This window comes from Podarcis vaucheri (genome assembly GCF_965113315.1).
Source record: "Podarcis vaucheri genome assembly, chromosome: 1".
In the NCBI taxonomy this organism is placed as follows: domain Eukaryota; kingdom Metazoa; phylum Chordata; class Lepidosauria; order Squamata; family Lacertidae; genus Podarcis; species Podarcis vaucheri.
In genome coordinates this window covers 83,618,316-83,641,824 of record NC_138759.1, presented here as the reverse complement: position 1 = coordinate 83,641,824, position 23,509 = coordinate 83,618,316, and the positions used below count along the sequence as shown (strand labels likewise).

Here is a 23,509-nt window from a genome sequence, read left to right as displayed (position 1 = left end):
GTCAAAATCTAAACTCCAAGTCCTACCCTTGGACTGGGGGTTTTCCACAGGAAATTGGTGTGTTTCCTGAATTGTTTGTTTTCACTCTTCAGCTTTCTCCAGCCAGTGAATAATAAAGTGTCTGTGTACTGTCTTCCTGTACTGGGCTGAAAACACGTATAAGCAGCAGGATGTTCTCTTATTTGTGGGTTATCTGTGAAACTGAGAAACAAACAAAAATGTTCAAATTAGCAGGCAAGCACATTACACAATCTGCTTTTTTTCAAAGGTATCCTAGGAACTGTTTCTGTTTCTACGACTGAATGAACAATTAACCAATGCAATACAATCACATGGGTTATGTTCTGGGGATGGCTTGTAAAGGCAGAAAGGTCAACCCAGCACAAGCAGCCTTACCTTTTTGGAGCCATGCACCAAACAGGCTTTGTCCCCCCCACCCCTAAGCTTATCAGGTTCTGGGGTGCTCTTTGAGATTTTGTGGGGTCATTCAAGTTCCTGTGAGAACTTGCGAGAGCATCCCAGAGCCTGGTAAGCAAGGCAGAGAGTTTAGAAGCTCTTACCATGCCAGGAAAAACCTGTGCAAAATAGCTTTAATTTGTGTGATTGATTTAATTTAATTTGTATGATTTAATTCAACCTGTATGATTAATTTAATATAATATTTGTTATTATGCCTTTAATTTGTGTGATTTCAACCGGACAGCCTTCAATTGCATAAAGTTGAAATTGCAGATGTTAAATGCACATAAGTTGCAATTTTACTGTACAAGTTATACAAAGCAGTCAGCTGAGGCGTTTTCCATCAGAGAGCAACTCTGAACACAGAACATTGAGTAATAGGCATGTTCAAGTTTTTATCCAAGCACACAAATACTCCAAGCGAAGACAGGGGCGATCCCCCCCCCAAAGCAAGTCCTTAAGAGAATTCAGCAGCATTTAGCATGAATTTCTGGGTATTCAGTTTTGCCCAATTTACACCATTTTGCAAAGCACAACTTCCCCAAATACAAGGCATTTGTGCGTGCTTTCACTAATTTGTGGGGTTTTTTTCACACCTTACACCAGTACATGCATTTTGTACACATTACATGACTGGAGAACTGCATTACAAAATTCAGAGATGTACACATTTCAAAGGCTTGCATGTTTCAGATTGCATGGTGTTTTGGAAAAGGTAGATTAAGTAGATTTGCCTATACATGCAAAGTGAACCACATTTCTACCTCATCACTTCCAATCATACTTTGCAACAATGACACTAGAGCCGAGGCAGCTTCAGCTTTTTTCCAGATTTTGTTTAGGGCAGCAACGAGTTACCTGTCTTTTGGCTATGCTATAAAATAGTCTCAGAAATAAACTATGCTGTCCCCTTGGCAAAGTGTGATGTCTCCTCCTACCTACAAATATATTACCCTCCATTCATTCTGTCTGTCTAAAGTAGTTCAATAACCTAGGACATCTGCTGGTTAAGTCTGATGCTGATTACTTCCTGGTGAGATTTCTGGCACACTGAGAGACTGAGAAAGAGTGAAGGAAGCAGGGCAACGTAAGTACATTTAGAGGTATTTAACGTTATTTGGGGCTGGTGCTTAATTGATCCAAGACACATCTTTGTAAAGGATACTGGTGTCCTCTCAAAGAGTCGCAGAGGGCTTTCCCCTTACTTTTGAATAACCGGAACCCATTTTAAGGGCAGGTGGCATGGGAATCCTGAGTCTTTTACATAAGGAAGTGCCATCTGGCATAGGATTCCCTTTCTCTCCAATCTGGAGGCTTACTTGGACTTCCTAGACTGGGAATCAACCTCCTGATGATCGCTATTATCCTGATAATCAGGACACCCTGATTGTTGGGACCGATGTGGGTGAGTTTCTCATCAGTGGCACCTGGACAGTCCACCCAGAATCAACAACCACCTTACCACTGGTGGTAGGCCCAAGAGCCCCTTCTCCACCAGGGCCCACTACCAGAGGACCCCTTCTGTCATGGCATCTGGCTGAGATGGCTTTGCAACAGGCATTATGTGTATTTTGTGTGTATTATATGGAACTGAAGAGAGCGAAGAACTATGAATCACAGGGAGAGTGTGTGTATGAACTTAAGAGTGCTTAGTTTATTTTTTTAGTTGTTATTTTGTTAATGTTGTTCATATTGCTTACAATATTAGATTAAAAATGCTGCCTTGCTTTGTTAATCATATAATAGTACTTGTGATATTTAGCTTTTATTAGTTGTTGCTTTGTAAACAGTGTTTTATAAATTGTACAGTCATACCTCAGGTTGAAGTCACTTCAGGTTGAGCGTTTTCAGGTTACGCTCCTCGGCGACCTGGAAGTAACAGAACGCGTTACTTCCGGGTTTTGCCGCTCTTGCATGCGAAGGCACTCAAAATGACGTCACGCGCATGCGCAGAAGCAGCAAATCGCAACCCACGCACACGCAGATGTGCAGTCGCGGGGTGCATTCACTTCAGGATGCGAACAGGGCTCTGGAATGGATCCTGTTCGCCTCCAGAGGTACCACTGTAATTGTTTCACTGATTATTTGTTAATTATTCTATATGATTTATGTTGTATTTGTGATGTTGGATTACTTTATGTCATGTTATTTTTATGCATTACTGGAGCCCATGAGCAGCTGGAGGCTGCCATAAGCAACATTATTATACCAATGCTTTATGCATTCCTTGAGGAACGGGGCCAGATCTGGATGCAAGCAGAGAAGGAATGGGTCCCTGCAATGGTGATGTGCAAAAGAACTAAGCCATGTTCCTACAATGCAAAGCCTATGGAAGGAACTACCTACTGAAGGAACCTTAGGCACCTGAGGAGAACTCATGATTCAGCTGTGCTGCAGCCTGACTACTCTTCATGAGAGCCTTCAGTAGAACATCACCATGACAATGTCAGCAGGAGGGACCTCTGCCTGAACTAGAGGAAAAGCAAAGGACCACACGGACTCTGAGTACATATGCCAGCAAAGTATCATGACTTCATTATGGGTTGGTGGTAAAGGCTTCACTCCCCATCAGTGAGTTGAGCACTTGTAATATCTGACTTCACAATATTCAGAGCCTGGGCCCATTGACTTGTTGGTTTATGTCTGGGAAATGTTTGGGTTGAGAAAGGGGATGTGGTACATAGCGTGTAAAAGGAGATTAATCTTCGGAGCTTGGGCCCATTGACTTGTTGGTTTATGTCTGGGAAATGTTTGGGTTGAGAAAGGGGATGTGGTACATAGTGTGTAAAAGGAGATTAATCTTCGGAGCTTGGGTCTAGTGACACGTTGGTTTATTTCTGGGAATTGTTTGGGTTGAGAAAGGGAATCTTGTACACAGCATGTAAAAGAAGACTGATTGCAACTGTGGCTCCTTCTATGACTCAGTGCGTGGGATTTATGGTGTATGTGTTTCATCTGGCCTCAGATCTTGTCCTGTTTATCATCTGCTTAAGGAAGCAACTATTTGGTAGTTCTCTTGGTGCAGGGGGAACGAGGAGGTGTGACACTGCTTGAGTCAATGTACAAGGGACTCTCTTAAAACTATTACACTCTCCACTGGCTCTACTGAAAGACCAGCAACGACCGGCCCCTCTATAATTTTTTTCCATTCCTGCTGTTATCGGTAAGACCTCTATGACAAAGAATTGGTGCTTTCTCAGCCCTTTTCTTTTTTGGGTTGTGTCTTTCAGATTGTTGGCCTGAGGGGAGGGATTGTCTTCTCAGAAGCCAAACAGGCCATTTGTGCTATTCCCACATGGTTTTATCAAACATGTGACGGATTCATAGAAACAGATGGACAGGCCATAGCTCAGTGGAACTTCCTCTTTCTGTGTGTAGGGGAAAGTTTGTTATATTTGTCCAAATCTGAGAGAAGGTTGTTTGCTACTTTGATTTGTTTTTGTTGGTTGGTTTTTGCAGACATTTCAGCTATGACAACAGATCCAGTGAGAAGACAAAATGGAATAATAGCGTTCATTCTTCCAAATGGAGCCGACATAATTCAGGCAGGCCAGGGGATCCATGCTACTATTGGGCAACAACCAGGAGTAGCACAATATATAGACGAGCAACCTGGAAGCAACCAACCTGAGCGGAAGCGTTGGGTGAGGGAACTGGAGAAGAAAGTAAAAGTAGAGGCTAAGACTTTAGGGGTAAGTGCAGATGTCATCTGCTCTTGTTTCTGTCCCTGGTGATTTCAGTGGTCACCAGGAGCAATTGTCAGTTCAACACTTCAAATATGCAACAGGCAGAGCTCTCATATCATGAACCAGTGTGGTGTAGTGGTTAGAGCATTGGACTAAAGCTAGGGAGCCCCAGATTGAACCCCCTCACTTGGCCATAGAGTTCAGTCACCATTTCTCAGCCTAAACTACTTGACAGGGTTGCTGTGGGGAGAAGATGGAGGGGCAGGGAAAGTCAGGGAGAGCCTAGAGAGAAGCACTTTTCTGGTGCTGAATGCCCATGTACAGGGAATGAATGAGGGAGAGCCTACCCTTAACTATATGTTTTTAGGGAAACTCCAAGGATTTTCCTCCTGAGAGCCCCAGGTATACAATGCACCTGCATACCTACTAGTTTGGAGGCAAAACAAGACACCCCTCTATTAAGGAAGTGCTTTCTGCATTCTCAATTTTGTCTCCAGGAATGAGGAAGGACATTAAGTTTGTAAATTAAAAGAAAAAACAGGTGTGTGTTTTTAAGCACTAAGAAAGTATGGCAAGGTCCTGTGAACTTCTAGGACCCATGGAGCACTGAGGGAAGTGGAGCCAGAGAATGTTGAGATTATAAACTGAAAAAATGGAGGAAATGGCTGGCTTGAGCCAATAGCAGAGTCAGGGAGGGTTAAGATCTCTTGTGCCCACCTTCCGAACTACTGCAGTTGGTGGGCTTTTAAGCAGGTCCTCTGTAGTTGTGCTGTCCCACCTCCAGCCCAAGGAACCTTCAGAAGGGAATTGATGCCATGGGCATTATGTGCAAGTGCATTTTAATGAGCAGAACAGAGTGAAAGATTATGACTCATGGGGGTGTGGAAAGTGTGTGTATGAACTTAACAGTGCTTAGTTTATTTTTTTAGTTGCTAAAAGAAGCTTCAACCCATCTTCAAAGCCAGACTCACACAAAGCTCATTAGAGCAGCCCATTCTGGGGGTAATCAGGGCATAAGGAACTGAGGGAATATCTACAGACCTATAAAGGCTTACTGCTGGCACACCAATCTAAGCACTGCCTTTTGTAAAGCCAGGTTGTAGAAAGTTATGTGTTGTTTCTCTTTGGTGACTGGGTTGAACTCAGGATTAGGAATGATCTGTCTCTCAATTTTTGTTCTCTCGGTTTCTTCTTTTCCAGTCTTAAATTCTGTTCTCGCTATTTCTGAAGCAATTTGTGATTTTTTTAATCTTAAAAAATCCATGAAAATTGTGAATTGTATGCTGTTTTGACTAATACACATATTTTGACTGATGCACACATTTTTGCAAGTCTCGCCATGTATAATACATTTGTGTGTGTTGTTTTCACTGATATGTTCATTTTATACACACCCCTGCTTCCAATATATGCATTTTTGTAAACATTATTTGATTGGAGGACTGCATTGCAAAATTCAGAGAAGTGCTTCGATGCCCATGTTGTTTCAGAAAGTGCATTTAAAGCAGTTTCACCTTTAAATATGAACTTAATCAAATTTCCCAATCCCTCAGATTGAAAATTGGGTGTTCACATTTCTTGGCTCAAATCTGGTTAAGGAGAGATCCTCTTTTACTTTTGCAGTGATCAAAATACCTCATCTAGCTTTTGTTCAGGTGATATTTCTGTTCAGGTGATATTTCTGGACTGTGCTAAAGAGTAAGCGCATATCAGATTTATTGGTTTCCTTTAAATATTAATGCACAGTATTGTCAGGATTCATGCCCAAGGCAGCTAGTAATGATAAGAAATAAAAAAAAAAAAATAAAACAGTGAAATAAAAATAGTAGCAAAAACTATCATTCTATATTTCCAGGTCTCTAGGAACAGTTTAAAAATAATATTGTTGTGTATTTTCTTCCTACAGGCCATCCAGATCATGATTGGATTGATACAAGTTGGCTTTGGGATAATCTCATTTTTTATTTCGGACTCATTCTATGCCCCTTTGGCCAATATATCATATTTTCCATGCTGGGGTGGAATATTTGTAAGTATCGTGTTCTTTGCCCTCACATTTAAGAATCCAGCATGCTAAACTCTGGGACTTGGCAATTTTCAAAAACATTTCTTCATGTGTTCAAGTAAGAAGGCAGGTGGTGAAAGTTAATATAAAAGAATAGGAGCCCTTTGGATTATTTTGAAATGCCAGAACATTATTAGGGGTAATCTCTTTCCTTTGCTGTAATGCATTTGAGAGGTTTTTCTCTATTTAAGGTGTTTATATGTGTCAGGGAACTGCCATCGGAGGGACAGGTGGTGGAAGGGCTCACGGAGGTTGGGAGAGACCCAGCAGCTGAAGCAGGAACCAGCAGGGGGAGAGGTGGGTCTCTGAGGGAAAGCGAGCAAGAGGGAGGGCTCAGGGAAACGTCCAGCGAGAACAGTGGGGAGGTTTCTGGACCTCCCATAGGGAGACCCACTCCTCGCCGGAAACTGTCACGCCGCGAGTCCAGAAGACGTGTTTCCGTTAAGGAGCTTTTATGTTGGAAGCGATTCCAAAAGCAACCACTGTCGGAATCTACCAGTGACTAGAGGAGCCATGTCTGAGGGGCTCCGTCACAGACAGAGGTTTCTGGACTTGAACATACTCTGAGGGACTACGATTTTACGCACAAGCAGCTCATCATCCCTTCACAATATGCTACTTAATATTCAACATTTCTGAGAGGTGTACTTAACATTTTTTAAATAAAATCATTGAAAGAATAAGAATTGAATAGTAACAAAAAACTTTTTTCTTTTTATCCTTGTTCTCTTTCTTGTCTTGTTAAGGCTACATGTTTCTAGTGGATTTTATTATGTTTTTTTTAGTGAAGGTTTTGGTCATGGTCGTATATACTAACAGCAACCTCAATTCTACAAGTCAGTGATGCAGATCTAGAAATTTTTGAATTGGTTCTGGAAAATGTTCTGAGGCAAACTGGGGTAATCTGCATTGGAAAATTTCCAGTTCCGAACAGATGCTTGAGATCTAATTTAGCATGCTGATTTTACAGTTGCTTAATAAACAAAACTGAACACGGTATTCTCTTGCATGTATAAAGAAGGGCCACATTTCAGTGTCAGAGCATCTGCTTTGCTTGCAGAAGATGCCAGATTTCAGTCTCAGCATCTCTAAGTATGGCTGGAGATGTCCCCTGCCTGAAATTCTGGAGAACTTCACCCAGTAGATAATTCTGAACTAAATGAACCAAGGGTCTTACTTAGTATATAGCAGATTCCTATGTTCCTACTGTGTGTAGGGAAATGGAACCATCCATTCACAAGGTGGAGTTATCAGGCTTACTGAAACCCCAAGGTTTTCAGCCGAGCAGACTAAGCATGCTGAGTGTTAACTGGCTGTTGGGGGGGAACAGGAAACCACATGGAGGATCAACGTGACTGCCTGGGGATGTGTACACATGGCAGTTTAAAGTGGATTTGATGCATCCCATGCATGTATGTTTTTGGGTGTCATCTGCACTCCCCCCCCCCCATTTGTTTCAATTTTTCCCAGTCCGTGGATAAAAAGGGAAATGGGGGGGAGAATCCAACATAAAACCACATTGTGAGGCTGGGTTTTTTGTTTTTTATGTGTGTATTGACAGTTTACTGTCACCACACCCCCTACACTAATGAGGCGTGTGAGGCAAATGCGTCAGGCAGCAGAATCCATGTGGGCAGCAGATCCTGATCTAGAACTTTGCTCCTGATCTAGATCTTCACTTGCTTCTTCTTCCTTGGCAGGGAGGGGAGGCATCGTTTTGTGGTTTGCCTCAGGTGCCAAAATGTTTTGCTGATAAGACTCCCACAGTACCAGGTTTTTCTAAGTAGAGAGTATTTTACTGTAAATTTGAAGTGAATTGATATGCATCTCCCCCCCCCCTTTTTTTTAACAGTTCATTGTTTCTGGATCCATCTCTGTGTCAACTACAAAATATAGGAACCGCAGTTTGGTGAGCTATATACCTTTTTCTCTTCTTCTGTAATATTGGATGTAGCCAGTATTGGTTATAAATTTTGTTTTTCTTATACCTCTAGATCGGTCTTCCCCAACTTGATGCCCTCCATATGTTAGTAGACTATTCTGCACCAGTACTGCACCCTTGACCTTTGGCCACGCTAGCTGGGGCTGATAAAAAATTTAATTCCAACATCATCTGGAGAGCATCAGGGCTGGATCTGTACTCACTCTTTAAACGTTCCTAGAATGATGTTTTTGATATTCTAAAACAAAGAAGTATTTGGTTCCTCCGCTTCTGTTTCTGCACAGTCTACCCCAGTTGGCAAGGCTTACCAGGCATGGGCCGGATCACTCCCACAGAGATCCTCCATGGGCCAGACAGGTGCAGTGCGACGCTGGAAATCGCATCTGCACATGTCCGCTGCACCGAAAATCGCTTCTGTCCATGCCCAGATGCCGAAAATTTAGCCTGCGCAGATGCAATTTCCGGCGTCTGGACATGCACAGAAGTGATTTCCAGAGGTGCGGAAGAGAGTCCCCTGGTTTAGCACAGCACATGGGGACTCACTGAGTGGGTGGCTCGGTTCAGGGGCGGCTCAGGGGGCAGTTAAACGGCCTTCATGGGCCACTTCAGGCCCATGGGTCTTAGGTTGCCGACCCCTGGTCTACCCACTTACTTGACAGGGTGAACTCAGCAGTGTCACCTGGTGCCACATTTTAATAACACATTGTTGATGTTTTAAAAGAATGTCATATGGCTATATGATTATCATAACCCTTTTAAAACCCATTTTTATCATTAAGAAACCACGAGTGTAGATGAGGGGAGGGGGGGAGGGTAGCACTGAAAAATGTAGGGAACAGTAAATTACCCAACGCGTTTCATTGGCAACCTTTCTTAGAGACAATGAAACAATAACAAACCATAATTCAAACAAAAATAGAACACAATTAGTACAGATTAAGGGCTAATTGTATATAAGACATCTTCCATGTTTTGTAAGTTTTTTAAATGGTCTGATTATGGTTAGTGACTAAGGCAGCTTCCTGTCAGGCCCAGTAGCCACACCTGACATGAGCATTGGCTGGCCTCCACACACACACACACACACACACACACACACACACACACACACACACCCTGTGTGTACTTTTTGGTATCCTGATCCTTCATATCACTCTTTCAGGTGAAATGCAATGTGGGAATGCATGTCACAAGTGCTACATTGGCAACAATTGGCATAATTCTGTACACAGCACAGTTGTGTATAAATCAACCCTATTTTTTCTATGGCTATCCCGGTGCTTATCCAGAGAGAACATTGGTAAGTGAGCAAGTCCCACAATAACTTTGATCATATAATATTATCATAATTTAATGTTGTAAGTTTGGGAGGTTTAGTTTGGATGTCATTTGAAGTGTCTCTTACAGCCCTGTGCCTCTTGATTCTAAGACTGAGATTTGGCCAGGAGAGGATTAATGGAACAAGCAGGACTGCTGGATATTATCTTCATGGCCCTGGCAAGAGTGGTCAGTGCCCCTGTCTCTCAATCCATTGGCTCTATTGAAAGGAGAAAGCCATTTGGGGATCAGGACTTATTTCTTTCTCTGTTACCGTGTGTGTGTGTGTGTGTGTGTGTGTGTGTGTGTGTAAGGAAGCAGTAGCCTGTCATTCTTGGAACTGGGCTATAAAAGCACAGAGGGCTGATCTTCTTTCTGTGTGAATCCAGTGTTATCACTGTAAACCAAACAAAGCAGCGGGACCTTGGCTTGTATATGTGTGTGAAGAGATAAATCCTGTCCACTTCCACTGACCATCATTTCAAAGAAACCAAACCCAAGCTATGCCCAGGGACTAGGGATGGAGAAATCTGTCTGTTTCAGTTTCTCATTTTTCCAGTTCACGACATTTCCTTATCAAAAGAGGACCCACCTCGATATTAAAAGGCCAGAGAGAATCATGTAATTGTCTGGTTAGGTCCTTTCCAGGTTCACACCGGGAATATATTAATAAATGTTGGGATGGAATTAAGAACCGTCCTATGGAAATCAATTGAGAAATCACTATTTTAATCCAAGGTTGAGCACCCATCCCATTCACAGTATTCAAACTTGATAGTGTTATTAGCTAGTGGTTGGCCTTTCTGATGTCTGTATCCTTGCCCTTTGCCACGTCAAACTTTGGTAAGTGTGTAGCTATAGTCTCATAGCCACACTGGGTCTTTCACATGAAAGTGGAGAGTTTTCTTAGAACCTCTTTCCACACCTTCTCCCTACTATAAGGCAAGTAGAAACTGAACAGAGATGTCTCCAGATAGGCAACCTCCTGGGTTGGTGTTTCAGGGATAAATTTCAGGTGGCTTCCTCTCATCTTACGCCATCATATGTCACCTCAAAGTTATTTCTGAAACACCAACCCGGAAGGATGCCTATCTGGAGACACCCTTGTTCAAAAACAGCTGAGTCCCTTTGTTGGCTGAAAGTTAGAAACTGGGGAGAAGAGAGGAGGTTCTGTTGATGAGGAAAGACACAGAGATATGTAGCGTAGGATAATCTCCCATTTTTATTCTCATAACGCCAGGTACTGCACAGTCTCAATAGTAGACTTACTTCCTGATGTCTTACTATTCAGGCTAGTGCATTCATTTTAGAACATTTCTGTCTTACCCTTTCACAGAGGCATTTTTAAAAAATTCATTAATTTTTACATTTATATCCCACCTTTCCTCCAAGAAGCTCTCTTCAGACCCATTTTATCCTCACGACTGATTTACTGATATAAGAGTTGTCATTTCACTTGCTTCTCTGTTCTGCAGCTTCTCAACAAAGTAGGTAACGGGTTTTGTACTGTGCATCTCCTGTTCTGCTTGCTGGAGTTCTGCATCACCGTTCCAACAGCACATTTCGGGTGTCAGGCAACCTGCTGTAACAACATGGTAAGCATTTGTTTTAGAAAGCTGGCAAGATGAAAATGCTTGGGCTAGACAATATGATGCTGTTGATCTACAAATCTCATGATTCCTGACAACTGGCCATGCTGGCTGGGGTTGGTGGGAACTTCTTCTTCTTCTTTGGCAATCACTCGTAGCTGAGTAAGATTGCCGGTTTTAACACGGTTTTAACAATGAATCCGTAAGTGACTGTGGAGGCCAATTCTGGATCCGCACGTCCTTCCACAGTGGGGACATTGGTTTTCGGGTGGGAGTTGATCATGGTGTGGATTTGCCAAGCGTACCTGATGTTGGAGATTCATTCCCCGTGTCTGCAGTCATGGGATTGTTGTCTTTCACATGACGGTGTATGTTTTCATCCCACAGTGTGGGTAGTGACAAAGATAGGATGTTTTGGTATTACTGTGTTCCGTGAAGTGGGACTATTGTCCTTTGTTTTTTCTCTCTTTGCTGTCTGATGAGAAAGAGCCAGGAGCTAAGTCAAAATGCTCTGAGTGTATTATATGTAAATAAAGTAGATTAGCCAAAATGCTGCGCTATTGGTTCTGTTACGCAAACTGCGAATACTCTGTGGATCCCTAAGTGTGCCAATGCCTTTTGGCATAGTCGCTGTGATGTTTGGGCAAAAGAAAGCTTTTGAAGCTCTCGAACGATTGACCAGGAGGGAGAGAACATGCCAGTCGGGCATGTGTCTCTGACAAGGTCCTACACGAGAGTAGGACGCTCCTAACACCTTCCTCTTAGCACGTTTCTCCCTTGCATCCTGAGTTCAAGTGTCTTCAGAGCCCATGGCACCTTTGTTAAAGGCTGATCTCCAACTGGAGCTCTCGCAGGCCAGTGTTTCCCAGTTGTCAGTGTTTATGCTACATTTTTTTAGATTTGCCTTGACACAGTCTTTAAACCTCTTTTATTGACCACCAGCATTACCCTTTCCATTTTAAAGTTCGGAATAGAGTAGTTACTTTGGAAGACTGTAGCCCAACAGCGTCTAGAGGAAACCACACCTGAGCTATGCAAACAAATGAACCCGAATGAAAAATGCCGCTATGCTAGCATCAGGCATTTGTAGCTTCCTCAGAAACTTCAGCTGGTATCTGTGGTGTGATACTAGCTTAAAGGGGGAATGGGAAAGAGGGTATACAGTGGTGCACCGCAAGACGAATGCCTCGCAAGACGGAAAACTCGCTAGACGAAAGAGTTTTCCGTTTTGGAGGTGCTTCGCAAAACGAATCACCTATGGGCTTGCTTCGCAAGACGACAATGTCTTGCGTGTTCCTGCTGGTTTTTTCCCCTCCCCCCTTTTTCTAAGCCGCTAAGCCGCTTATCAGCTGATCCGATCAGCAGATAAGCCGCTAAAAGCAGCTAAAAGCCACTAATAGCGCTAAGCTGCTTATCAGCTGATCCGATCAGCAGATAAGCCGCTAAAAGCTGCTAAAAGCCTCTAAAAGCCTCTAATAGCACTAATAGCGCTAATCCGCTAATCCTTCAATGGGTTTGCTTCGCAAGACGAAAAAAACCACTAGACGAAGAGAATCACAGAACGGATTCTTTTCGTCTTGCGAGGCACCACTGTATATCCACCAGGAGAGGCACTTCCACTTCTACATCTGTGGCTCCTGGTGTTTCATACTTACTGAATCAGACATGGGGAACCTGATCTGGCCAGTACACCAGATCCTTATCTCTCATACTTCTTGTGGGCCAAATCTGACAGATAGATGGGAGTGCCAACCTGTCAATCACCTGATGTCACATTGATGTCAGGTGATGATCGCCTGGACTTCAAAGCAAGAGGTAGAGCTTCCAAAGGGCCCTTCACCATGCTTTGAAGTGCCACTGATAAGCAGGCTTGAAGTCATCACCTATCAGCTGGTGGGCAGTGACTTCAAACCTGCTTTCCTTGAGGGTCAGTTACTGTATATGATTGAAGTCATACACACACCATCAGCTGTGGGCTCATCAAGCCTGCTTTCTGCACAGATTGATGTTTTTTTTCCCAATCCCCCCCCCATTTTCCAAATTATTACAAATCAAACCAAATTAATCTAATTTAATGCAATTTCTTAAAATCAGGTTTCCCACTCCTGTTCCAAACATATGATCATCATCATTTCCTCACATAGCCACATAATTTCTTATTTAGAGTCCAGTTGACATCCTTCACTTGCCGTTAAACCATTCTTCCAGCTGGTCACTTATTTCACCTTACAAACAGCATCTCTGTTACATCTGATGAATAAATAATCCATTTCACGTGTCCTTCATATACATTGTTGTTCCAGACCTGGGAGAGTTAATGACTATCTTCCATTGTTCAGTTCCATTGTTCAGTTCTTTGCAGTGTTTATCTGGATCGTACAGGGTCACATTCCATTCCTTCCACTGTTTACCAACTAGCGTATGAGCTGCAGCCATAAATAATGCATGGAGTGCATATCCAAACTCCGACATTAAAATTCCACTCTGGAGTTCTTCCTCGGCACACAGTTAAAAACAAGATCTCTTCTCAAATTCAGCCTAGTCCAATCAAGGATTAATTTTAAATAAAGTTCATTCAGCCTCTGTTGAGGGGAAAGGGCATAGTAAAACCTTGTTAAATTCCCTGTTGAGCATAAATCAAAAGCCTCCCCCCTCTTTTCTGAAGTAACAAACAGAATAACAAAGCAGTGGCTACACACATCCTTTTCATTATGTAGCGGAGGACAGGAAAAAAGGAGACCATTTGAAAACCATAAGAAAGCTTAAGAAAGCACAAAGTACCTTGTCCTCCCCCTTCCTTTTCTGGCTGTTGTAAGGATTCTCACGTTTCAAATAAAATATTCAGATACCTTCAAAGAGCCACGCCCAGTCCTTTCAGCAGCTGACTGATTGCAGCCCATTAGCATATGTTGGTCCAGGAGCGCCTCTTGATTAATGTCAGTTGTCTGAATTATGGAGAAACTGACCACAAATCATGCCAGAGACAGAGGCTCATCCATGGCAGGGACACACTCCCAGGTCACACCCACTCTGCCTTTCAAGTTGGTAGATATGGGCTTGAGAGGCACAGCGGAATGCAGTGAGCTCCCCAGACCCCACTGGAGAACATTACCAGGATTTTTGCCTCATAAATCCTGACTTCCCTCTGCCTGAACCTCCTCACTGCCTGCAGAGGGCAGCGAGGAGCAACCACCATTGTTTGGTGACGTAGCCAGAAAACCTCTGCATGGATTGTTTTTATCTGCTGTATGCTTTTTACATTTTTATGTACACTGCTTAGAAACACCGGCAATCAATTAAATACATAATAAGAATCATGTGCATTTTTGAGAATGTCTGGTGTGGAGGGAGATACCTACAAATGAAGATGTGTGGCATCAGCCATGCAGTTAGAGTTCTGCTTTGTAATAATTTGGGATAATTACTTTAATGAAGATAAAGGTCTTGGCACTGAAGACAGTCACCATGATGATGCCAGTGATGAAAATAAATTATTGGAATGATCTACCTCCCCTGTGTTTCAGGACATGGACCTTGTGCCCATTGTTATCATTGGAGATGATGTGGCCCCTGCTGAAAACAATCCAGCTCCACCAACTTATTCTGATGTAGTGCTTTCTCCAAGTGCTGATGGTTAGTAAAGAGAGACAGGTTATGGGAAGTGCTTCACCAGAAATCAAGCTGAAGTAAAATTCCAGAAATAAAATAATATTGATTCTGCTCAATACCTGCAATTATGTCTATATCTGTCTTCCAAATCTAACAGGGATGGGCCAAGGCTGGATAATTGGAGGGGTGGGGGATCCATTTAAACTCAAACCCAGATTCCTCCAGACACCAGAACAATCTCTAATGGCTCCGTTTTGGGTTCCTCTACTGTAGCTTCTTTCTCATTCCCTGACTTCTCATGTTCTATGGATGCTGTTGCCTTTCGTAGTCCCTAATTTGGGGCTGATTCTACTTTATATTCAAGGCCACCAGGCATCATGGAAAATGTAGTCCCACATCTACCATCCCTAGACTCTGCTGCACTTGCTCAGAAAGGATCTAATGAAAGCTCTACTACCTACATAACTCCCCACCATGTAGCAGCATCAAGGGTTGCAATGAAAGCTTGAAAGTGTGGTTCCCATGTTCCCTAGTTTCCCTAAACGCTACTGTTCATGCACATGACTGCAGCCAGTTATGTGGAATTTTGTGTATGGGCAAAAGTTCAACAATGTGAAATCTCACATGCCATTTTATGGTACAGATTTTCTGCCCCTGTCTTCTGCTTGTGAGATAAAAATGACTGAAACCATAGGCTGGGAGGGGCTGAGGCACCCACAAAACTTTCGCGGTGGGTGCCTGGCTGGGTGAACCAACGTGTCATGCGCTGCAGTGGGGCACTCCATCAGGCACCCACAATGTTGGGCAGAACTCAGTGCACCTGACCAAAACACATACATCCTTTGAAATTCTCACGTATATGAAATTTGTGATGCAGTTCTCCAACTAATGAATGCTTACAAAACTGCATATTTTAGGAGAAAGTGCATTTTAATCTGTGCTTTTCCCTAGAAAAACAGGTTCTGATACTCACAATGAAGTTGTTACAGTAAGTGCCACACTTTTTAACAACAAAAAGAGGTGTTGGTACTGTTGGGGGGGGGACATTGATTATAATGGATATATTTGTGAAAATAAAATAAAAATGCATTATATTCGGAGCAATTGCTTGCAAAAATGTAAACACTAGTCAAAACTCTATACAATAAACATGTTTATTAGAAGAAATTCACACTAGAATACTGAAGAATGTTCCTGAGCATTTTCTTAAAGCCACTTCCGAGCTGGGGAGGAGGTGGGGTTGCGGGCTTCACGCCCACCCCATGTGTGCGGGGGCTGGTTCTAGCCCTCGCGAGACCAGGGGGAATCCCAGCCGTGTCGTCTACCCAGCCAGCCAATTGGGTCGCTGGGGGGATGTGGCCTGCCCTATTTAGGGCCGGTGCGGCCGGGGCTCACCCTCTTTTCGCTGCGCCAGCCGTCATGTGGAGAAATGAATTTCAGATTGGGATAAAGATAAACTGAGGGAACAGAAATTGTCAGATCCTTCTATCCTTCACCATTAGTTTATTTATCTCATCTAAGTCTACAAGTAGAAAGGGGGAAAGTGAGCAGTTAATTGGAAAATAAATACAGTGGTACCTCAGTTTACGAAGAGCCTCTCCCTCTTTCCTCCCGTGTGCTAAACAGCCACCGGGGGGTCTGGGGGGGGTGAGAAATTTCGCTCTGCAGGAACCCTTGGGTCCCCACACTCCTGTGGGGTTTTTTGGGGGGGTGCGCTGAGCTCTGGCGCTGCCCTCAAAAGCCTTTCTGCCAGCTCCGTGTCACAGCCGACACTTAGCACACTGACATTCCTTTCCGCAGCAGCCGGAAGTCCATTCTTAAACCGAAACCGTTCTTAAACCAAGGCGCGCTTTCCCTAATGAGGCCTCCCACCACCGGTGCTCTTCCACCATTCGGTTTCCGTTCTTAGACTGAGGTAAAATTCGCAAACCGGGATACTACTTCTGGTTTTGCGGAGTTCGTAAACAGGACCAAACAGGACTGTTCTGAAACCAAAGTACCGCTGTATGGTGAGATGAAGAAAGAACATCTCTGAATAAGCAAAGAATCAGTGCTCAAATAGAGCTGGGATAGAGTAAGATGTCCTCCTTCATTAAGGAGGATCTAAAACTATCCCATCTATTTTCAGTAAACCACCTTACTTGGTTACACAGAGCATAGTGCCACCAGTATCACAAAAAGCCACTAAACGTGCTTAGATGCCTGCACCTCCCTGGACAAGTTCTGATGGACACAGACTCTCCTGCATTTGGGGCCTTAATTGCTTGTGGGAAATGAAGCTGCCTCTCCAATGCTTGCCTCTTTCACAGCTCCACAACAGGCTATAGGCAAGGCTAGATGTAAATACTGCAGGCTCTTGCCCAGACTGTTGCAGAGCTGTGAGGTAGGCATGTGGAAAGACAGCTTCATCTTCTTCCAAGGACCACAAATCCAGTAAAGTGTTTAATAGGCTCCCCTGTGCATGGCACTTCAGCTGAAGGACTCGGAAGTTGTGTTTCCAAGTGTCTGCCTCTCCTATCTCCACTAGGTAGGATAGACTCGTAGAAGCTCGTAGAAGCAAGAACAAGGACAACAAAACCAGTCAAGAGAACCACAACTTCTAAAAGATGTCAAAGAAGCTGGATCTCAGCCGATTATAAGCATGGAGCAAACATGAGTACAGTGGTACCTCAGGTTACAGAAGCTTCAGGTTACAGACTCCGCTAACCCAGAAATAGTACCTCGGGTTAAGAACTTTGCTTCAGGATGAGAACAGAAATTGCACAGCGGCGGCGGCGGCAGCAGCGGGAGGCCCCATTAGCTAAAGTGGTACCTCAGGTTAAAAACAGTTTCAGGTTAAGAACGAACCTCCAGAACGAATTAAGTTCTTAAGCTGAGGTACCACCGTATACAGCTGAGGTGAGGAGTGAACATGTTGAAGAGGAGTGTGATTCCACCTCCTGGCTCCACCCCTGACCACCACACATATTGGAGTGAAAATGGGACTAGGACTTTTCACATCTGTTACTATACATGCGTAAACTCGAAGGGCAAGAAGTTTTCTTTTAAGCAAGGTTGAATTAGACAACACAGCAGCACTCAGTTGCTGGCTTGAGCACAGATTGGGGACGAAAGGGTACTTGACATCCCAAAAGACACACTGAGGCTCTTAGTTTCAAAGACTCACTGCCCTGGGAGGCTGGCAAATCAGAGCACCTGGCAGGCACACATCAGGGGCCAAGCCCCCCGAACCACAGTTCAAATACATGTTGCATCCAAAAGTGTCAAAGAAAACTGAACCATCCATTTCAAGAAATGGTTTGGCGTTGGAGTCTGGGAGCTAAGAGTGGCTGTTTAAACATTTCCTAGCCCAACACATGATTTGTATAATTAGCAAATAATTTGCATATCATGCAAATTAGTCCGCCCAGATTTGGGGAACTAGTATATGGCAAATTTTGTTAAGGTGTACTTGGTTCCCCACCCCCACCCTTCAGTCTAAGGGTGCTTCTAGATGGGTGTTTATGTTGAGATCGGTGCCCCTCATGCAAGTTTTTCACAGCACTCACATAACATCATCAGTTGGCCTGTACCGAGCGAGGTAGGAGTCCCATGATCCAGAGGCTGGCGCAAATGGCGGTAGAGGCACAAGTGAAGCCATGATTCCGATGCCGGCGTGAAGGGCGATGGATGGAACACCGTGCTGTAGCCAGAACAGTCAGCTCTGAATTGGTTCTGTTCAGTGATTTCGCTCAGTGATTCAGCTCATTTCAGAGGGTGGCCGCATCTGGCTGTGCTCTGACGTCCATCGATCCCATCCTCGTCGCCAGTGTTAAGTTGTGAGTGAACATATCAGACGACACAGCGATTCTTCCAAAGCAGCTCTTTATTTGTAAGCTGGAACAGAACTGAACTGAAGAGCTCAGTCAGCCTGCTTATATAGAACTCCAGAACCTCGTTACTGTAACAACTTTCTAAAACTATCCAATCACTGAACATCACTTTCGATCCTTCATTTGCATAACTATCTACAGTATCCCCCTGCTGGCCCAGGGTGAGAGCTTCAGTACATAACACGAGGTACTGCTGTATGGTAAGATGAAAAAAGAGTATCTCTGAATAAGCAAAGAATCAGTGCTCAAATTCAGTCTAAGGGTGCTTCTAGATGGGTATTTATGTTGAGATCGGTACCCCTCATGCAAGTTTTTCACAGCACTCACATAACATCAACAGTTAGCCTGTATTTTTAACCCATCTAATCCAGATTTACCCTTTGGGGAGGGGAACCCTGTTGCCAACAACACATTTATGATATTTAAATAACCTGCTTGTGATCTTAAGCCTTCACCTGGCTGAGCCTACTGGAAGTTTCTCATGTTTTTCCTGTAGGTCATTTTCTAGAAAATGTCAGGTGTGGTAACTGTGGTTCCTGCATATATTTTTAAAAGCCATCCTGCTTCCACTTTAGTACCACCTGAAGCACTGCTTTCACTTCTTATTATTTCTTGGTGAGATTGTACATATGCTTGGAGGCTGAGAACAAAAACACCAAGAAATGTACTAAATGTACAAGAAACGTACATCAGTACTTTCAGAGGAAGTCAAATTAATTTTCATCTTGGGCACAGTTCTGCAAGGTTTGAATAACAGGGTGTTTTGGCCACATTTAGAAGCCTCTACCTTCTACAGAACAGAAGCTGCCTGCTCCTCTCTGAGTGTGTGGAAAATTCAATTCAACATATTAACTAATGGGTGAGGATGATCTCACTTCCACCTGCCCTACTCTCAATTATTACATGATAAGAAAATAACCAATAAAAATGCACAATAGCATACAGTGGGACCTCTACTCATGACCACAATCCATTCCAGAGACCCATCTGGAAGTCGAAATGGGTTGCTGGGAGAGGCGCCATTGTGCCCAGGCATGGGCGGCGATTGCCCACTTCTGTGCTTTCCCAAATGGCGGCAAACCCGCCGGTTATTTCCGGGTTTGCCGTGGACGTTGGGCGAAATGGACACAAGCGGAGGCAGACGTAAGAAGAGGTTTGACTGTACTGTCATAACATAGACAGTAAATAACGTTTGAAATTATATAATTCCAACAAAGGGAAAAGAAAGAACAGATAACAGGCTTCCTGATTATCTACTTTTGCAAGATGTTGCATAAACTATATTGTTACAAGAGATTCCAGAAGTCTTGGCACTTTAGAGCTTGTGTTCCTTTGGAATGAGGCACAATGGAGATGATAAGAAATATGGTTTATTTTACACATATTTACATCTGAAGCCTTCAATGGAAGAAGGGCAGAACATTACATTCCTCTATATGTGAAGGACAATTAACGTTTGTAGGTTTTCAGGAAGCTCTGTGATAATAATGGAGAGAAATATTGTTTTATAAATTTGTTAAGATTATTATGGTTAGGGTTAAAAAACAATATGATAGAAGAAATGTGAATAATTGTGATAATATGGAAAATTTCCAGACAGGCTGAGGAAAGTCTAAAAGTATGAAGACTAGAACTGGATGTAAATTTTGGATGGAATGTTTTTCCTTTATTGTTATTTTTGAAAAATTTGATAAATAAAAAATATTTTAAAAAAGAACATTACATTCCAAGAGTGTCCTTTCTTGCTCCTCTCTTGCTTCAGCAAGCTTGCATCCAAAGCAGAGCAGCAGCCAGTCATGGCCTCCAGCCTCGCAGGGCAGCCTCTCACAGCCAGGCACATGAAGTTCTGCCTGCTTCCTCCATCTTGTTCTCAGCAGCCTTTGTAGAAAACAACTCCTCCCCTTCTGCTTCCAGTCTCTCTGTAACCTCCATTTCAAAAGCTTCTCGCAAAGGGCACCGCTCCCTGTGGTGACTCATATTCCCTGGCAACTTCTCCCTGTGTGCTTGGCAGAGCCTTCTTCCTGGCTGATGGCATGCAGTCCATCGGCACCAGTGTTGCATCAACAAACCATCCTCAGCAAGTCATCTGCAGGCTCATGAAGAAGTTATCCTGGTGTTATGCCCAGCCCTTGCTAAATTCATCAATATATGAGTCTGCTCAATGTCTGACCCTTCACTGAACGTAGAGATTAGGGGAGGGGGGTCTGCCCTCCCCAAACTCATAACAACATGGTATCTTATGCTGCATCTTATTATTTCAGTGCCTAAGAAACCAAGTCCATGTTTATCATTCTTGAGCAGATCTCTTTGGAGAGGCATCAGATTGAGAAATAACTAGTCTGGTCCAAGAGCATTCCTTATGTGTGTTGTTATGATTACGATTCCACAGTCTTGCTAGACAATTCTCTTTTACAAGAGTAAACTTATGCTGCTTCTGCTTCTGAATGATTTAATAGAATTAGTGATCTTGGCTAACGATATTGGATGTTGTGTTAACTATTTCACCAGGGAGTCATCTTCAGGGGTGGGATGGTGGAAGAGGAGACCTGCAAATGTGTCTTTGCACAGAAGATTTATATGCTATCATGCTCTCCCTGTCAACATCTGCCTGCATCTTTCCAGCACAAATTGAAAATGCTTTTGTCTGGACAACCTTCTATCACATAACATCTTTCTGTTTTAGTGCTGCTAGTTTTTAATGTGTAAAATCTTCCAACCTCTGTGTGATATACCGTATTTTTCGCCCTATAGGACACACTTTTTCCCCTCCAAAAATGAAGGGGAAATCTGTGTGCGTCCTATGGGGCGAATGCAGGCTTTCGCTGAAGCCTGGAGAGCGAGAGCGGTAGGTCGCACCGACCCCTCTCGCTCTCCAGGCTTCAGGAAGCTATCCACTAGCTGTGGGAGACCCAGCTCTCCCTGGGCTAGCGGACTGCTTGCGCGCACCCAGAAGCTTGGGGCGCGCTGAGCTCCGCACGCCCCAAGCTTCGGGATTAGCGGAGACCTTGCCTGCACCCAGAAGCTTGGGGCGCGCTGAGCTCCGCACGCCCCAAGCTACTGGTGTAGCACAGCGATCCGCTAGCCCTGGGAGAGCCGGGCGGCTCTCCCAGGGCTAGCGGACTGCTTGCCGGCACCCAGAAGCTTGGGGCACGCTGAGCTCCGCACGCCCCAAGCTTCGGGATTAGCGCAGCGCACCTGGGGGGGAAATAAAATTTTTTCCCCTTTATTTCCCCCCCAAAAAAACTAGGTGCGTCTTATGGGCCGGTGCGTCTTATGGGGCGAAAAATACAGTATTTTAATAATCTGTTTCACCTGTACATTTATGATTATACTGCACCTTGGTTTGTTTTGTTTTTACTGCTTCTCCTGTTAGCTTCTCTGGGTTAAATACGAGAAGGAATGGCATATGTATTCTTATTTGGGATGGAGGGAAAATTTGATTCAGTTCACATTTAAAGCCTATCAAATTCACATTTTCCAAAATGATATAAGAACCAAAAACAAAAACAACCACTGTCATCCTTCAAAATTCACACTTTTCTAAATTTTGTGATGCACTTCTCCCCTCAAATATTGCTTATAAAAATGTATATATCAGGGAGAAATGTGCATTAAAATATTAGTGAAATTGCTATATAAAAATTTATTATGAGATTTTTTTGCAAAAATGTGTACTTTAAAACTCATAAAAATGTGTATATTATGAGAAATTTGCACTAAAATGTTGCAATATTTTCATGAGTATTTAAATAATAATAATTAACACAAATTGATGCACAAATGTGAACCGAAATTAATATTAGAATATAAGACACTGAGAGAACTGAAATGTACAAATCCACCCTTCTGTTACAATCTCATGGATGGCACATTCCCACTAAATATGAGTTTATTTGTTGACATTCATGATTATTTGCTATGTTTGGTACAAATATGAACCTTGCGTTCCACTATGGAATATATAGACACCCATCATTCTTTCTTAAGCTTTCTATTATGATTATGATTATGATTTTATTATCTTGTAATTTTATTCTTCCTGCTTTTATGACTGTTCTTATTATTACTCTTAGCCTGATGTTATGTTTGCTTGCTTGCTTGCTTGCTTGTTTGAATAATAATAACAATAATAAAGATAAGATAAGAAAGAAAACAAAGTAGTTCAAAATAAGACATTCAAGATAGCTTGGGTCTCAATCTTCAGGTTTCAGATTGCCTATGTCATAAAGTAGCATCATTTTGTGGAACAGTTGGGATGGGGAGATAATACCATCTCCCTCCCACCCACCCACCCACCAGAATGCTGTGCTGTGTGGAGGAGGACGAACTTGAACACATTCCAGGATTCCCCAAAAATAGACCAGAGGCAATTGTACTTTATCCAGCAGAGCTTTACTGCTACAGAAGGCAAATGAGCATAATGGTCACAAATCCAATACATTCAGGATTGGCACATAAAAAATCCAGTTGCAGCACTTACAAAAACTTACAAACTTATAACAAGGCTAAAACTTAACACTAAGCATGCTATGTACACAACACCACATCAGAAGGAAGAGAGATAGAAAGTGAGTGAAAGCTCAGGCTCCTTCTGACCTCACTATTTTTTTTTATAAATTTTTTATTGGTTTTACAAAAAATTTTTATGACAAACAAACACATAAAAAGACATACAAACACGTATAGTTTCATAATATTTTTTCCATAAACCTCTTTTCTCGGACTCCCCCATACCTCCCCTTTCTGCATCCCAATGTCCATAGTTTTTTAACAACTTGTAAATATTTCTTTCCAACCTCTGTCATCTTAATCTTTTCCTTAATCTAATCTTATGTCACTGTAACCCTTTCTTTCTAAAAACCTTGACATTCTAGCATTCATCAAGTTTGTAATAGTCCTTTAGATAAATTTTAAATTTCTTCCATTCTTCTTCCGCCGTCTCTCTTTCCTGATCGCGGATTCTGCCAGTC

General features: G+C 43.0%; 1 protein-coding gene across 6 annotated transcripts; it reads left to right on the top strand.

The window, feature by feature from the left end:
* Positions 1–509: 509 nt before the first annotated feature.
* Positions 510–14,767, top strand: LOC309531711 (membrane-spanning 4-domains subfamily A member 8-like). 6 transcript variants are annotated; one of them, XM_082221390.1, is made up of 8 exons: positions 510–528; positions 1,439–1,562; positions 3,919–4,151; positions 6,052–6,174; positions 8,063–8,119; positions 9,315–9,452; positions 10,945–11,064; positions 14,583–14,767. In XM_082221390.1, exons 3-8 carry the CDS (start codon positions 3,930–3,932, stop codon positions 14,694–14,696), a joined length of 774 nt encoding a protein of 257 aa, XP_082077516.1. In that variant the 5' UTR covers positions 510–528; positions 1,439–1,562; positions 3,919–3,929; the 3' UTR covers positions 14,697–14,767. The 6 variants fall into 6 exon arrangements, with proteins under 6 accessions (XP_082077516.1, XP_082077514.1, XP_082077515.1 ...); XM_082221388.1 differs by having other exon boundaries at positions 512–528; positions 1,439–1,546; XM_082221389.1 differs by lacking the exons at positions 510–528; positions 1,439–1,562 and adding an exon at positions 1,648–1,864.
* The last annotated feature ends 8,742 nt before the right edge of the window (positions 14,768–23,509 follow it).

What these genes read in the sequence shown, in the direction of transcription:
- LOC309531711 (XM_082221387.1), top strand. Translation starts at nt 2,405, where the DNA reads ATGCGCAGAAGCAGCAAATCGCAACCCACGCACACGCAGATGTGCAGT. An exon ending in TAGAGGCTAAGACTTTAGGG is followed by an intron (nt 4,152 to 6,051) that starts GTAAGTGCAGAT and finishes TTCTTCCTACAG; the next exon opens with GCCATCCAGATCATGATTGG. An exon ending in CAACCTGCTGTAACAACATG is followed by an intron (nt 11,065 to 14,582) that starts GTAAGCATTTGT and finishes CCTGTGTTTCAG; the next exon opens with GACATGGACCTTGTGCCCAT.